At 40.0% G+C, this 18,034-nt stretch overlaps 1 protein-coding gene across 1 annotated transcript in view; it reads right to left on the bottom strand.

The window, feature by feature from the left end:
• LOC308363642 (choline transporter-like protein 5-A) overlaps positions 1 to 18,034 on the bottom strand; it is a gene marked incomplete at both ends in the record, with an annotated part of 47,759 nt that extends 29,725 nt beyond the window's left edge. Inside the window, one exon of the mRNA XM_080836461.1 lies at positions 17,998 to 18,034. Within this exon, the coding sequence (XP_080692587.1) occupies positions 17,998 to 18,034 (37 nt within the window). The remainder of the gene's footprint in view (positions 1 to 17,997) is intronic.

The raw sequence follows: 18,034 nt of genomic DNA, 5'->3' as shown, positions 1-18,034 counted from the left end.
GAATATAATTCTCAGAGTGGCGTTAATGATGTGAGGCTATATCAACGATTGTTGTTGACGTTTCGAGTTGGTTGTCTGTGCTGATATAAGTTAAACATACTTGGTGACTATATTGTAGGGTGACCAGATTTGAGTTGGTGAAAAAGAGGACACTTCAGCGGTGACGGTCGGGGGGGGGGCCCTCGTGCATGCTATTATCAAGGGCCCTAGTGCACGTTATTTACTAGTTAAGAGGCACGCGCGCGCACACACACACACACACACACACACACACACACACACACACACACACACACACACACACACACACACATTAGGCATATACACTATATAATAGTTAAACTTTCCTATGTTGTAATTATGTATAATCCATTGTGTCATCTCTCCTTTTGCAAAAGATAAAGCAACAACAAACTCTGATAGCTGGCCTCCCTCTCATTAATATCTTAATATTAAAGGCACCCAGTGCAACTTTATATCTTTATATAAACATTCAATGAAAAATAAACATTCAATTTCTAGTCTTTTTTACACGTAGTAAGTTTCAATAACTCCATACCATTACATATCGACATTCAAGGAGCAAAGATGAGACGTCGTTGTGTGGTGAGAGAACTGATAGAAAATCGTAAACAACAACAATCGCCGGTGGGGAGAATTATTTACTTCGGCTATTGTATTGGGAAAGTAGACATGTAAAAAAGAAAGATATCAACAATAGCACTCTGACACACTAACGTAAACAAACGGTCAAAGTGCTGAAAGGTTCTTTAAAAACACTTATGAAAGGCACGATTTGTTGCGCGGCACAGCAGCTTTACCAACATCTGAAAAACACATACAATGAAACAGGCGCTCGGCGGCGACCTATCATTCAGGGCCTGTTTTGGAGCAGATTGCCTAGCAGTCCGTAGTCTCCCAATTTGCCAAGATGCTGATTGTGGATTATCATTCCCTAAAATCCACCTTCGGTAAGGTGTGCAGTGCACTGCTCTGCTATTGTTTCTGACATCTGTGACAGTGGCAACAGCCGAGTGATCTTTTTCCTAATTGAAACTCAAAAAGACCTACCTGAGGGGCCGCATGGAGCAGGAGAGGCTGAATTGGCTGGCTATCCTTTCCATTGAAAAAGAATATCATGAATCCCCACCTTTATGTTTGAAAGGTGCTTGCCTGTGTACTTTGCCTCTAGGTCTTGACGTTTAGATTGTGCGTCTAAATTAGATCGTCTCGTCACATGATCAAATAGAGACTTGACATTGGAAAACAGAATATTACCCACAAATCATTGCATATCTGTATATGACAACAATACCAATGAAAATAAGAAATTATTAATTTAATTGAATAGTTTTTTTAATAGTTTCCATAGTTTATGTAGGATAAGCATATAATTGTGTTATAGATTGCTACTGACTATTTCCTTTCTACAAAATAATACCCACAATGACCGAGATAGGTTGGCCATTCCGAGGGTATATATAGCATATGGTACTTTTCAATTTCTATATAGCTAATCATTGATCGCTGGTGTGTTCCCAACACTCGTTCACTTTGAGGAAACTACTACAAAGAGACACGAACTAAATTCCCGGACAATTTGGGAATCCCTGCCGGACGTCTTGTTTAGGTCTCAAAAAGAGGACATGTCCGGGAAAAAGAGGACGTCTGGTCACCCTACTATATTGCAGCCATTGATGTAAAAATGCAAACGTGTCTAACTGTTCTAGCGAGTAAAATGCACGTCGGTATGCTCTGAGTTGAATGGAATGTTTAGTATGCTACTATTTGCAGAGCGATTAAATCACTTTATGTCGCTAAGACTATTGTACAGTAGAAAACTTATTTAATTAACAGAGTTGGGTAAATGATAACAGGCTACACATATAAACGATTGTTGTCTGTTCTGAGATTAGTAAAACATAGAACTACAAGGTGACTATATCGGATGATGTAAATTGCAATCGCTAAAAACGTGACATACTACTGTGGGTAGTCGTTAGTGTTATTATGACGCGTATGGTAGGTGTGAATCGAAACTAGGAGGTGTTTGTGATCGAAACTGGTGTCGTTAGAGAGCTAAAGTGATATGTGTTACAATGGTCGAACATAAAATGAAAGAGCAACAGTTAATTTTATTTTACTTTATTACAGTAACTTGGAGAACATTGCACCTACACCGCCAAGGAACAGAGCACGCTGCCAGCCTAACCCAGATCTGTCGTCATGGAAGTCAGAGGGTGACAATGATGCAACTCCATCAGCACTGAGGTTTTTTCCTGCAAGGGAGCCTGGTGTGCAGCTGAATGCAGCAGACAACCACACTCCTCTAGACCTCTTCAAGTTGTTCTTTTCAGAGGATGCTGTGGAAACCCTCTGCCAGAACACCAACAAGCAAGCTGCTAGGAGCATTGCCAGAGGTGTAAAGTACAAATGGGTGGATGTTGGAGTTGCTGAATTCTACAGATACATTGGACTGGTTTTCTACATGTGCATGATCAAGCTGGATCACATTTCCGACTACTGGAGGAGAAACACCATCTTCTCCATCCCTTTTGTGACAGATGTGATGGTAAGAGACAGGTACCAAACCATATCATGGAATGTGCACATGAGTGACCCAAGCGAGGACATGGTGAATGATGCTAAGAGGGGGACCTCATCACATGATAAACTGTTCAGGCTCAAACCCCTCATGTACACCATCCAGAATGCCTGCAAGGCGTTCTATCATCCCCGCAGGGCCATTGCTGTGGATGAGCGCATTCACAATATTCACATTCACAAGCCATTTTGTGTTCCTCGTGCTAACCGCAAGATTTGTTCATATTGCAAGACACAGGGAATCAAAGTCAGAACCCCGTGGATGTGCAAAGTTTGTGATGTTCATCTTTGCCTTCTACCTGAGAGAAACTGTTATTATGCTTGGCATCCATAGGCCATATTCTTATACTCTGCACTCATTACTTGCCGCAACATGCAACAGGCAAACCGATACACAGGTGACATGTCCCTGGTTGGTGAAATGTTCATCTGTGTGTTTGTTTGTGCTGATTCCTGACTGACAGACCTGCAGATTGATTCGTCATTTTTGATTCTGTTTGTTAGATGGATCAGAAGGAGCCTCCTGGGCCTGATGACTCCCCTCCTCAGCACCTACCTTTATGTACCATATTTTATGTGCCTACCTTTATGTACCTTTATCTAACTATGTACTTACTTTTATGCACCTTATTTTATGTACCTACTATGCAGTGGCGGTTCTAGACCATTTTTACTAGGGGGGCCAAGGAGGGGCCAGGGTTTAACCAGGGGGGCACATAAAAAACCCGCAACAAATGATATTTAAAGATTATAAACTTATATTACTTTAAAAACATATAAACATGTATAACTTAACTTAACATAAGAATGAGTGCAAGAGAGGTAGGGCCATACAAAATGAACAACAAGTCTTTTACAGTCATTTAACCCACCATGGGCAATGCTGAAATCACTGTTACAGATAGTACAGTGTGCAAGACTGTAATTGTGGTTTACTTTTGTAAGACAGGGGTATGTACACCTTTGTATAGTCTGTTGTAAAATGTCTTACATTTTCTTTTTGGGGGGCACTCTCCCCGTGCCCTGTTCCTAGATACACTGAACTGATTAATTTCAGATTAATTCGGTCGGGATAAGAGATAAAAGCCCGCCCACACTGAAAATTCATTTGTTGACTTACCGAAACAGGTAAATCAGGATGCTCCTGAGGCACACACTCACACTGCCTCACACACGCACAGTCTCTAGGTCCCTCTCCCTCTCTGTCGTGAGCGCGCTACACAGATGCTTACGCGGTTTGGATCACGTCTGTGCGCGGTCTGGCTCGCTCGCTCTAGATTCCGGGAGATTTTAAGTAATTTGCGGGCATCAAGGAGTCGTTTTCAATATGCGGGAGACTCCCGGAACTTCAGGGAGACTTGGGATGTCTGTGTATTCACATAACATCTGGGAAAGTCAACAGGCATAGGATATTTCCATCTTTTGGTTCTTGAAAAAAATCTTCTCTGCCTTCATGTGGCAGAAAAATCACCAGCTCAGCCGGTAGACAGTTGTATATCATCACTATGGTTACCACTACAGGCATAGGCAGACTACCAGTTTAAGCTTAAGACCCAGCGATCCATTAATGATAGGGAGCGAGCTAAACATTTAAATCGTAGCTCCTCTCTCCAACAAGCACCACACATGGCAAACTACAGTGCGCTGTTTTAATTTACCCGTGTGGAACGTTGCGTCGCATTAGTACCACTTTTGGCGCTTGGTGTAAAATCACAATAAATTCATATTTTGTTTTATTTGGTCAGCACGGGATGGCCGCAGGGGTGGCCAAGGACATGTCTACGGGGGCACGGGCCACCCCAGGCCTCCCTGTAGAACCGCCACTGCTACTATGCCTTTACTTTTATGCACCTTATTAAATTCACCTTCTTATATGCACCAAGCTTGTTTGCAATTTCTTGTATGTACTTTCAAAGCTGATGGTTGTGGGGGAGAGATAGCCACAATCACAGTCCAGGGCCATTGACATGTGAGCCATACTGGGGAGGGGCACTCACAGGGCAGTTTACACCTCTTTCATCAATATGCATAGGGGTCTAGGTGGAAAAAAGTGTCACCTTGTAAAATTCTTATAATTAGTGTAGAAATCACACACACTTTCTGAATGCTAAACTCACCTATGTGGAGCAAACACATATGTTTACAAGGTTCAGAGTAAAAAAGAAAACTTCCAAAATATTTACAATGTGTTTTTTGTAAAAAGTCTGAGCACCTCTAAAGCTAGAGTTAATTTTAGTGTCTTTAGATTTCATTTTAATAAAAAACTTTTTTTACTACATTTCTTTTACTCTCATTTTATTATTGCTGAGTTGTTCTAGAATATAATCATAAATTCCACTTTTGCCTAATGGTTTTTAGTTAGGTGAAATATACACAAATATCAGGCATGGCAGACTACCTAACAGAGTCAAAAAAAGCCCTCTGGGTTGGAAGTGTTAGACCATAGAGTCTTCCCTGCTGTCTGTTTTATGGTGTTTAGACCATCTGTTCTATGGCCCTTTAGACCATAGATAGAGTCTTCACGGTGTTCTATGGCACTTTAGACCATAGAGTCTTCTCTGCTGCCTGGTCTATGGCACTTGTCACTGTTGTTTCATTTCCCCAGATGAAGAGTAAAGAGTGTTTTCTTCACCAGGCCTCTCCTCCCAGCAGCAGCGGTGCCTGACACCAAGAGCTGTATTGCTGTATAAATTCATAACTCTTCATTAATAATTCTTTGCCATTTCTTTGTAAAAAGTGTTTCAGCGGGAAAGGAAAGGTTTTTATTTGCTTTGCTTTACTTCAGGGAAATAACAATGCTGTAATTAAATTAGCATAATAGCAACCCAGTAATCCTTTCTTCCTCTCCCTCCATCACTTACTCTATATGGTAGACTTAGGCCCAATCTCAATACTTCCCCTTACCCCTTATCTTCCCCCTTACCCTTGAAGTTGCGCGTTCATGTGAGAGCTAGTGGTGTCTCAATACCCAATTTGATCAAGATTAAGGGGTAAGATTAAGGGGTGTATGGCCCTCGTTTTTGAGATGATCGGAGAGCTACCTTGCTCCTCCAAGGGCTATCCCAGAGCACACCGCGAAACCAGCTCGGGAATTTTCAAAAAAACATGGCTGCTTGAAGCGAGGAATATTTTACATGAATAAAGCTATCTACACAACTTTTTATATGTTTATAATGACTTGGTTTGATCTGAAATGTGCTACTCGAACGATGCATAGTATTGTAGGGCTTAACTAAAGCTTTCAAACGGTAGTTTTAGGATACAATTAGCGCGTATACCACCACTCCATTGGCTTATATGGTAGTTTGCCAGCTATCATGCTACATACACTACATGTAAGTATTTTTGGCTTATAATTAATTTAAAAATGACGAAAGTCTTGTTTCGTGCTCTACACAGTTGTATACATATATATTTGCAACCATGTTCTTCATTAGACTTTTTTTTAAATCGCTAGTTTCATAGCTCATACAGTCACGCATGACGTACCCGAAACCGAGTGGCGTCTATTTCATAGGGGAAAGATCTCAGCCCTTGGCCCTTACACTTGCAAGTGCTAGGGTTAAGAAAAAGACAAGACAAAGCAAAAGGGGCAAGGGGAAGAATCGAGATTCGGCCTAACTCACAGAAATCAAATCCTCCATAAACTTGAATTGAAACTGAATTCAGTATGTACTTGGAACATACATCAGAATTTGATCATTTATGTATAGTAAATCTCCATCTTCAGGAGTGTAATCTTTGTGAGCTGTACTCTATCTCCAGTGGGCATGAGGGGAAGGCTGGACTGGCACGCACGTGGCATAGGCTAGCTTTGTGTTATTGACTATCTGCCTTCCCAGCTTTGATCTGCCCATCTTTAACTTGAAGTTATCTTTGGGCAATTCTTTAAACTAGCCAACATAGTAATTAATAAAACAAATATCTCCCTAAAACCTACATTCCATCCGTCCACACACATCAACACATCCATTCGCATGTAGAAGTTGTTTAACTGCAATGTACTCCCTCATCCTCTGAAGTTGAGCATTGAGGCAACAACTGATTCCCACTTTGTATATGGGCCATTCTACCGAATTCGTGTAATATGCAGTCCCTCAACAATAAAAACTATTTACAAAACAATTAGGTATCTAGGCATAGATATTTAATTAGAATATGTTATGGTCTATATAAACCCAATGCATTACATGAGATAGTGATAAGCTAAATGTATACAAAATCATCATTTATAGGGTACTTTCTATTGGGAAGTAGCTGTCCCCAACCCTGACATCTAAATTTCAATGCCTTTAAATAACACTTTTAATTTTTTTTAGATTTTTTTCAATTATTTAATTTCAAAGATCTTTATGATTGGGTTGAAACAGAACTTGGAATATTTAGAATTATTGTGGGTTTAATTTTTAAATCAATTTACTATACTCAAAAAATCATGTCCCTAGTTTTCATGTCACTATCGAAACACAAGAGTTTTAGTCCATTGGCTGAGCCTGTGTTTTAGCCACGACTCTGCATTTTTGACCATGCAGTGACACTGCATCTCTGTCCCACATGGTTGAATGGTAAGTAGCTAAATCCCACAGTTTTTATATAAATGTGTTCCAAAGTCTGAAAATCGACGTGTAACCTTAAGAATTGTCACTACCGAAACGCATGTTTTCTTCAATTAAGTAAACCTTTTGGGGTTTCATGGAAAATCTTATGTTTGTATGTGTGTTCACCTCTTCAAAGATGTGTTTGAAAGCCGTGTGCTTGCTAGAATTCTTTATTTATGCTTAAAGTTAGCTAGAATTGTCACTACCGAAACAGTCACTACCGAAACATATGGTAGTGACCAGATGATTTGGGTAGTGACAAAATGAAATGGTAAGTAGTTCAATCCCATAATTTTTAAATAAATGTGTTGTGTGGACTAAAGGGCGGCCCAGAGCACCTTTTGGATGATTTTGGGAGAAAAATGAACATCCATCAACAGTGCAGTCACTACCGAAACAGTGCAGTCACTACCGAAACAGATAAATTGAACTTGAAAATTTGGTAAAAAATTCATTTCTATGGATTTCATTGTGAAAACCTTCAAGAAATATTTGTAAAACTACACTTTAGAAAAGGGAAGGAAACACAATCTGAACAGGTCAATAATAATACTTTTTTACTACAGTAAATGTGATGTTTCGGTAGTGACAATTTTTGGAAGAGGAAAAACATTCCGACACATTCTGAAAATACAATATAAAACTTGACTGTTCTTTTACTAGATATGTGTACTTTAGATATGGTACAATATACATACGGACAAAGTTTTGGGAATAAACCATAAAAAAATTCAAAATATATCCGACATGACTTTGCATCAATTCGGTAGAATGACCCATATATATTCTATTTAAAAAAATATTCTATTGCAGTTCTATGAGCTAATTGAGAACTTAAGGTCCTAAATCAGGGGTGGGGAACCTTTTTGACATCAAGGGCCGGAACAATTTTTGTAACTTGTTTTGAGGGCCGCAATTTTTTTAGGCCTATAAAAATAGCTCATGTCATACAAAATTGTGTAGGCCTATGTTTAAATGTTATATTTTAAAGCGTATCTCCCTGTAAAACGACATACTGCTTTCTGATTGGCTAATGGGGTGTCCATTAAGTCCATGGAACAGTATACCTTTGACGTAATCCCAGAAAAGTTAAATCATGTTCCATATCAATGCTCTTGAATGGTTACTTACCATTAACAACCAGTAGGCCTATCACCAGTCAAAGAATTCATCAGGGCCTCGTTTCCCAATAACGACGTATCTTAACGTTCTACGTGGATTTTGGCGACATCGTAGACTCAGTAACACTTTCTACTTACGAGCGTTTCCCGAACATCATCTTAAAGTCAGGTGCACGAGCGCAACGTGCACGAGTGCTTAAGTATCTCTTAGGAGCTGTTTACGTCACGTTAACCTGTTTACGTTAATTGCTGTGAAATTAGCCAGCCTATGCGTGCATCGAACGTGCACTGTGCACTGAATTCGGGGCGGGGATAGTAACGCCATCTCCAGCAGAGTATTTAAACTGTGTTCCCATTGTAAGGACATTTATTACGATCTGTCTGAGAGTGGGCTGTCAAAGCTAGCATCATCAAAGTCATACAGTACAGTAGGCTACATTCATTCAATAAAATTAACCTACATTTGAGTCCAACTGCATGACCATTCTTACCCTACACTTACCCTTACAATAAAGAAGTGATCCTATTTCAACCATAACTTCATTTTAAATAATTTCTTTCTTTCTGACATTTAGTTTATAGTTTAGACAGCAACGTTGACATCTATATTCAACTGCATCCACTACATAATCTCAAACTTTATTTGTTGGTAACTCTCCAAAAAGGCTACCATTAACACATTTCTTAATGAAAAGGAAACATGCATCAAAATAATACTTCAGTGTAACCTGTACCTATGTGGAGTGCAAATATGTCTTGCCATTACACTACCCAACAGCTCTACGTCTGCTAACACTACAGAATGCATAATTCCTACGGGCACTGCACTAGTTTTGTATAGCCTAATCTTTATTTTCAAATACTCAATATTCTTTATTTCTATTTTGATGGGAATAGGCAGGTGAAACAATGACATTCTCATGATGTGCTGTACACAGAAACATTGTTTGGATTTCTTCTATGATAGGCCGAACGACGCCCCTGGTGGATTGCATTGCTAAGTGTGAAGTTACTACTGGATTGCATCGCTAAGTGTGAAGTTACTACTGGTCCTGACCACACGTAGAATTCTTCTCAACGAAAGATAAACTTAAGCTAAGTGCCGCGTCGGGAAACCGGTCTGCAACGTAGGATTCCTCTTACGAACGATTTCAAGTCCTTTTTAGGCTAAGTGCGCGTTCGGGAAACGAGGCCCAGGTTATTATGCATATTTCTTTCCTAAATATAAAGGAATTTCTAAATAATAATAAAAACACATTTCTGGATGTTGTAAACGGGAGTTAACGGGAGACTTCTTCGCCTCGCTGCGTCCATTAAGTCTGTCAAATTGTAGGCTACACTTCGGCGGTCGTTATCCCTTAATTAGGACTTCTCCCAGGCTTTTAGCCAGGCATGCGTCCATGCGTCTTTTGGACGCACTGTTCTAAAATAATAAGAAATTGGACGCACTACTTTTAGGCAGATGCCCTACAGACGTAGTTTTTCATCCCGTTTTCAGTCAGTCAAACTTTATTAAACGTGTTCACAATAACTCTCAACATGGTTCAAACGTTAATGAGCGTATTCAAAATAACTCCCAACCTTGTTCAGTTGTAACAAGTAAAAAAAAAAAACAGTCTGATACCGCTGAATCAAACGTTAGCGTATTCACAATAACTCTCAAAATGTTGCAGAGTTTGCTGCTAACGCTTAGACCAAAATCTATTGAAACACATAGTAGCTGGCTAGTCTCACTGCTAACAAGTGTTTGAGGCAACCTCACACAACCCTCAACATTCCAAACAAAAAAAGAAATATCCTTTTTCTCCTTCATTTCGTACAAACGTTGTCACTTATGCTGGTAATTTGTTAACATTTTATTTAATATGTGATTTTATTTAATATTATAAAAATGTATACACATATATAGCCTATTTATGGGTTTCTTGTGCTGTTTTTTTTTGCCTTGCCTTGCCTCCACGGTCCGGACGAAAGGCTTTGGCGGGCCTAAATTAAAGTCTTCAATTATCTCCATACTGGCCGTATCAAATTCTGCTCCTGTCAACTGTGCTATCTGTGTGCTCCACTAAAATAATAATTACAATTCAAACATTTTTATTAAAAAACTATTTGAAGAAATAGTTGAACTATATCATAAATGGTCTCACAACGGTCTTTATTCATAAAAAAAGGATTAAGATAGTTATTAACAAGAGAGAGCGAGAGAGAAAATAATATAAGGACTCAGGCCTCGTTTCCCGATAACGACGTATTTTAACGGCCTACGTGGATTTTTAAGACATAGTAGACTCAATAACACTTTCTACTTACGAGCGTTTCCCGAACATCATCTTAAAGTCAGGTGCACGAGCGCAACGTACACGAGTTCTTAAGTATCTCTTAGGAGCTGTTTACGTCACGTTAACCTGTTTACGTTAATTGCTGTGAAATTAGCTAGCCTATGCGTGCATCGAACGTGCACTGTGCACTGAATTCGGGGAGGGGATAGTAACGCCATCTCCAGCAGAGTATTTAAACTGTGTTCCCATTGTAAGGACATTTATTACGATCTGTCTGAGAGTGGGCTGTCAAAGCTAGCATCATCAAAGTCATACAGTACAGTAGGCTACATACATTCAATAAAATTAACCTACATTTGAGTCCAACTGCATGATCATTCTTACCCTACACTTACCCTTACAATAAAGAAGTGATCCTATTTCAACCATAACTTCATTTTAAATAATTTCTTTCTTTATGACATTTAGTTTATAGTTTAGACAGCAACGTTGACATCTATATTCAACTGCATCCACTACATAATCTCAAACTTTATTTGTTGGTAACTCTCCAAAAAGGCTACCATTAACACATTTCTTAATGAAAAGGAAACATGCATCACAATAATACTTCAGTGTAACCTGTACCTATGTGGAGTGCAAATATGTCTTGCCATTACACTACCCAACAGCTCTACGTCTGCTAACACTACAGAATGCATAATTCCTACGGGCACTGCACTAGTTTTGTATAGCCTAATCTTTATTTTCAAATACTCAATATTCTTTATTTCTATTTTGATGGGAATAGGCAGGTGAAACAATGACATTCTCATGATGTGCTATACACAGAAACATCGTTTGGATTTCTTCTATAATAGGCCGAACGACGCCCCTGGATAAGGTGTCGAGGGGGTTGAAGCGTACGTCATGCGTGACTGTATGAGCTATGAAACTAGCGATTTAAAAAAAGTTTCAATGAAGAACATGGTTGCAAATATATATGTATACAACTGTGTAGAGCACGAAACAAGCAGCTAGCTAGAAAGCTACCATATAAGCCAATGGAGTGGTGGCATAAGCGCTAATTGTGCCTTAAAACTACTGTTTGAAAGCTTCAGTTAAGACCTACATACTCTGCATCGGTCGCGTAGCACATTTCAGATCAAACCGAGTCATTATAAACATATAAAAAGTTGTGTAGATAGCTTTATTAATGTAAAATATTCCTCACTTTAAGTAGCCATGTTTTTTTTTTAAATTCCCCTTTCTTCCGAACGACGGCCGAATGACGCCCCTGGTGGATGGCATCGCTAAGTGTGAAGTTAAATGTGAAGTTAAGTGTGAAGTTCGCTAAGTGTGAAGTTACTACTGGTCCTGACCACACGTAGAATTCTTCTCAGCGAAAGAACAATTTAAGCTAAGTGCGGCGTCGGGAAACTGCAATGTAGGATCCCTCTTACGACCGATTTCAAGTGCTTTTTCGCGTTTGGGAAACGAGGCCTCATTCAGTGGGTTACAAGATACATTTCTTATCCATTTAAAACAACCCCTAACCTACCTTGGCCTTGTCAGAGCACTGCTACCCGGTGCCAAAGATTATTCTAGAGTGCCTTAAACTTGGTCAACCTTAGCCTTGGTGAGAGGTGGTACTACAGGACCCAGTAACCATAACCTTAGCCTTGGTGAGAGGTGGTACTACAGGACCCAGTAACCATAGAAACCTTAGCCTTGGTGAGAGGTGGTACTACAGGACCCAGTAACCATAGAAACCTTAGCCTTGATGAGAGTTTGTACTACAGGACCCAGTAACCATAGAAACCTTAGCCTTGGTGAGAGGTGGTACTACAGGACCCAGTAACCATAGTAACATTAACCTTGGTAAGGGGTGGTACTACAGGACCCAGTAACCAAAAAAAACAGAAGGTGAAGGATAGAGCAGCCTGTGATTCTGGCGAAAGGTTGTTGAAATTCATGTACACTAGCCAATCAAATCACATCCCTTCCTTCCCAGCCTGAACCTGTCGAGGTGTGTTTATGTTTGTTTCCCTTTGGCAGACCCAGGTCTGTGTATGAGAACACACACTGCACGGACTGCTGGAGGACCATGAGGAGGAATTCACTGAATTTGAAAACGGGATTGCCATCTTCTTGTTCTCTGTCCAACAGCCTCCGCAAACACAAGCATTATCAGGTTTCTGATATCTCTTGGATGGCTCTTGGGCGATCCAAGCCTTTATAACAGCCTGTCATCTAGTCAGGTGGCTTTGTCTGTCTTGATAAATAAATGATAAGCCTTCACAAGATTAAATTGGCTTTCGAGGATCGCTGTTTTCACAAATGAACTGGTAACATTAACATGGGAACAATATGATGACCTCAGAGGTAGTAAACAAGAATTGATCAAACAAACAACAATGGGCCTCATTCTCTACCTTTTTCTGTAATTCTTCAGAAATGTTTCTTACACGACTTCGCAAAAACAACGTAAGAGAAACGCTTCCGCTGCATTCCCGCACGCTTGAAAATGTGTTCATAAGCAGCCGAAGTCTTCTCAACTGGGTTCCTTCCGATTAGCTTCTTAGATTGATGCGCGTTCTCGTGAAAGTGGATTTGCATACATACACGCCCTGCCAGCTCCTTATTAGGAGACGCAATTTTAGAAACGTGTGCTGTCGCAATCTCCCGAATCCACCTCGTAACAGGTGTTCATTAATAAGGTGGAGATATTGTATAACGTTGAACGTCCGAAGTCCGTAAAACACATTTAACACTCTAAGGTCCAAGGCCTTTTAGACTTTTCTAAGTTGTCTGACATGCCTTGATGTTTTTGTACATTTTGCTTAACTAAAAACATTGATGCACAAATGGAATATATGATTCTATTCTAGAAGACCTCAGCAATAATATTAGAAAAGGGTTCAATGTTTCTGTGGTTGTTCTTTTTATGTCTATAAGACGAAAACTCAAAAATAAAAATATCCCGGACGAGGATATAGACCTTATAGTGTTAAGCAGTCACTTTCTTTTTTTTTAATCGAAAAATAGGCACCATAGGTGTGAAGACCGGTCCCAAGTACGAGTATAAATTGTAGTCCGTCCTGTCCTTCGAAATGGCCACCATAGGGGTGAAGACTGGCCACCAGTAGTAGTATAAATTGCAATAAATGCATGCCTTAATTCTTAGAGATTGAGCTTAGTGTTTATTTATTTATTCACTTACATTTGCAGTGTTCATGTCATTCACAATCAGTCTCTTAGCAGACGCGGCCTTTGTCCAAAGTGACGTACAAGGGAGAGAACAGTCAAGCTACGAGCCATGTAGACCTAGTGTAACAATAAACACTACCTCGTATAATTGTGACTATAAATGTGAAACGTAATTGTTAATGATACAAATATTCTCGTATTTATTATTATCATAATTATTTTAATCCGAGGATGTCTGTAGAGTTGACGTGAACGCAATCACCAACGGGTTCTCACAAATTCGCCCGTTAACCCTTTTACTGTAATACAGAGTTTTTTCAAATGTCATTCCTCAACGCGATTCCTCAAATAACCACAAGATGGCCCGTGGAATCCCATTTGAGCAGATTCCGGTAGAGTTACGACTGCTATTTCGAGTTCTGAAAGTTGTCTGAAGTTCAGAAGAAAGCACAGAAGAAAAAAATAACGAGAATGCAAATGTTTTCATAAATGTTTCCGAAGTGGAGTTCCTTCTGAAATCCTTCGGAAAGTCTTCCCAACTGCTGTCGAGAATGAGGCCCAATAAGAGCAAGTAAGAGGTTTTTAATACAGAACCTATTGAAATGATAACTGCGATAAAAAATACACTAACTACACTAATATATTAATTTTAACATGCACCACTCTAACTTTGCGTATTTCTGCTTTTCTATCCAAAGTTTAAAGAAAGTGCTGCATATCGAAATGAGCATCCATGTAATTTTTTAATTTATGTCAGACCTTCATGATAAAATGTAATAAATAAATTCTTCCATTTGGGATAGTCAAATAACCAACAGCATACTTTCAAGGCTTGGCTCCATTGACGTGGAGCACACTCTCAATCCTTGCGGTCACAAGCCAATGAGAACAATCAATCTGAGCTCCTTTTGTCTTAAGACCAGCTCATGTTGGACATGCCTCATCTCACTACACACGTAAACAATACATAGACAGTATATTTCATAGCTTAAGTTTTGAAAACTGTAATAAGTGAAAAAGCGCCTTGACACAATTATATAGTTTTGGTGCTATATAAATTAAATTAAATTGAATAACTGTAATAACATTGCAATATATATCAAGCGGAATCATATCTGATGAATCTGCCATGCTTCAATATTGTGTACAACACTAACACATAGCTTTTATCCATCAGGTACATCAGGATGTACCAGCTCAAATAACTAGCCAATTCTAAAACTGTCAGTAACCATCTAAAACAGTTCGACAGATCCCCCACACGCATATTCAGACATTCATAACATTCCATAAGTGCTGTGTGAGATTTGGATGTGTGAAATAGCTGAAAGTACACATATTTCTCACACATATTTCTCATCATACATCATGCACGAGCAATTATTCAGTACCTGAAAAGGAAGGTCTACCCAAACACAGCATTTTTACACACACACACACACACACACACACACACACACACACACACACACACACACACACACACACACACACACACACACACACATTCAATTAAATTTTATTTATATAGCGCCATAACAGTACAATTGTCTCTAGGCGCTTTACAGAGCCCAGAGCCTGAACCACCTTAGTGCAAGCACAATGGCAACAGGGGAAAGGGGGGACCCATCTGCTTGAGGTCGGCCGGGTGGAGTAAGGAAGGGGGGAAGGGGGAGGGTTGTGTGGCAGAAGGGGAAGGGAAACAACAGGGGTTGTACACAGTTAGCATTTGGTAGATGTACGTAATATACAGACATCCGGTGCTAAATACATGATACAGGCCAGACCAGTTTAGTGGGTATACACTGTACTCATAGGGTTACTGTTACAGGGGTTAGGGATGTAGGGACACACATGGGTACAGGTAGTCATAAAGTGAGAAAATGATTAAGGACGATCTCCCATAAATGTCAAGTCCAGTGCACACAGCAGGGACAGTTGATTCAGATACGTTTGTAATTTCTTTAATCTGATGACTACACACCATGTAACAGCTGTATTTAGACAGATCTTCAGACTTCTTTACTTCACTCCATATTTGGATACTTTTCTCATAATGTGTGCCCTAGAATAGCACAGAAGGTTGCTATAAATGTTGGAGGGGAAAATGTCATAATTCAATGAACACTGGAGTGGGGGTACATCCTATCAATGTGTAGGGTTAGGGTTAACGCCCTGAAATACATCCCATCAATGTGTAGGGTCAATGTATAGGGTGCTTAAAGCCCTGAAATAGCAAAGGGTCATTGCTGAAAATGCCCTACCTAAGGTTAAAGCCAACGTACCTCCCCTCCACAGAAGCCTGAGACTTTTTAAAGAGACATTTATTCATTTCTCATGAAGTGCTTAGGTCAGGCAGTATGGGGCATGACATCTATGATAAATCCCTTGAATACGTTGATGAGCCAATTATAACCATCAGCCTAATATGCTGATGCTCCTCCATGTTCCAGCTCCATCCTCCCAAGGCATGGACTCCACACGACCTCTAAAGGTTCCCTGTGGTCTCTTGCACATCCCTTCAGTCCTAAGTTGCAAGGAAGAGTCGCTATGAATGGGACCCCTCTTCAACAACTACCTACAGATGCACAGATGCTAAATTTGACTGAAATCTGGGGAATATGGAGGCCATGGCCTTTAACTCCTTGCAGTGTACCTATAGTCATTCCCAGACTATGTGTGCAGTGTGGAAGGATGCATTATCCTGCTGAAAGACGCCACTGCCACCATGGAATAACATTGCCATGAGAGGATGTACCTGCTCCGCAATAATGTTTTAGGCTTGTGACATGTCAAATTGACATCTGCATCAATGCCTGGAACTAGGCTTTTCTAGCACTGCCCCAAGCATCACACTCTGCACACACGCTGCTTGTCTTTCTCCCACAATGCATCATGTTGCCCTCACTATCCCTTAGTAATCAGGACACTCATACCTGGCCATCCTCATGCTGTAAAGGAAAACAGAATGCATACAAGCGTCCTTGTTCCATTGTCCCAAGGTCCAGTCCTGATACTAGGGTGACTGTTGTCGGCACTTTCAATGGTGGATAGGGGTTAGTACGGGTAGTCTGGGTGGTCTGTGGTCACAGCCACTTGTCCCATAGCAGTACTGTTCACTTCTGAGCAGACAGGAAGACCTGCTGTACTTACATCCATTGGCACCCAACACCCTGTTGCTGGTGATGATTTGAATGATCTATAAATGCGCCATCCATCTGACCAGAATTAATTGACCCTTAACAAAGCTGCTCAGGTCTTTGCACCTGGCAATTTCCCAAACATCCAGCATGTTGACTACAAGAGCAGACTATTGGCTCACCATTCACCTGGACCTGGACCAGAACAATTGATACAAGCAAATCCTTCAATCAATCAATCAAAGTTCTTCACTTCATAACGTTTGGTCTCCTCTGTGTATGAATCAGCCCCAGGGCCAAAGCAACACCCTGCTATAACATTTAAGAATACAAAAAGTGAAATACCTTTGCTAGGTTGCTCAAAAAAAACTAACAAGAAAGAAATTGTGTAGTTCTTAGAGGATGGATGCCAGCTCATAACTTTGAAACCATCCTCTGAGACACAAGCATGAGGGCACATGAATTCAGGTGATTGAGATCCTGACATTCGTTAGTTTCATGGCATGCACTGTAAACACCAGGCTGCCATGTCCACACTTCTTCAAAGTAGCTCATTGAGGACCACCTCAATATAACTGAAAAACCATAGCCTGAGCGGCTGGACTGGTATTGTATTAGTCTGGCATTAGGGGTTTGGATTCATCAGCATTCTTATCGGAGATTATGTAATGAGTAGTAAGAGCTCTCAGCGCTTTAGAGATTAAATCTGGTAACAAGTTACAAGTCTACTGTGCTTTCAGGTTATATTACATCTTCACTTAATTTATCTAAAAGTCCTTCTAATAATCAAGCTTCAGAATGTTTCACACGGAAATAAGGACTTTGTCATGGGGTAGACTATACCGTCTGTTAATTTCAATTGCACCTTGATATAAATGAAAACATCGAGTGTTAATCTGCTGGGATTTCACTATAGGAAAGAAACATTTAAATAATCAAATCTAAAACACGCAACAAGTGAGTCAATAATACTTCGATGTTGTATCAAGGAACTGAGGAATAGATAAAGTAGCCTATAGCCTATTGGGCCAAAGTAAAAATGCATTTCAAAATGTTGTCAGTTTACCGTAATAAGGCGAAAGAACTTTGGATTTTCTTGCCAT

Source organism: Sprattus sprattus (genome assembly GCF_963457725.1).
Source record: "Sprattus sprattus genome assembly, chromosome: 4".
NCBI lineage: Eukaryota > Metazoa > Chordata > Actinopteri > Clupeiformes > Clupeidae > Sprattus > Sprattus sprattus.
This window is presented reverse-complemented; position numbering and strand designations above follow the sequence as displayed.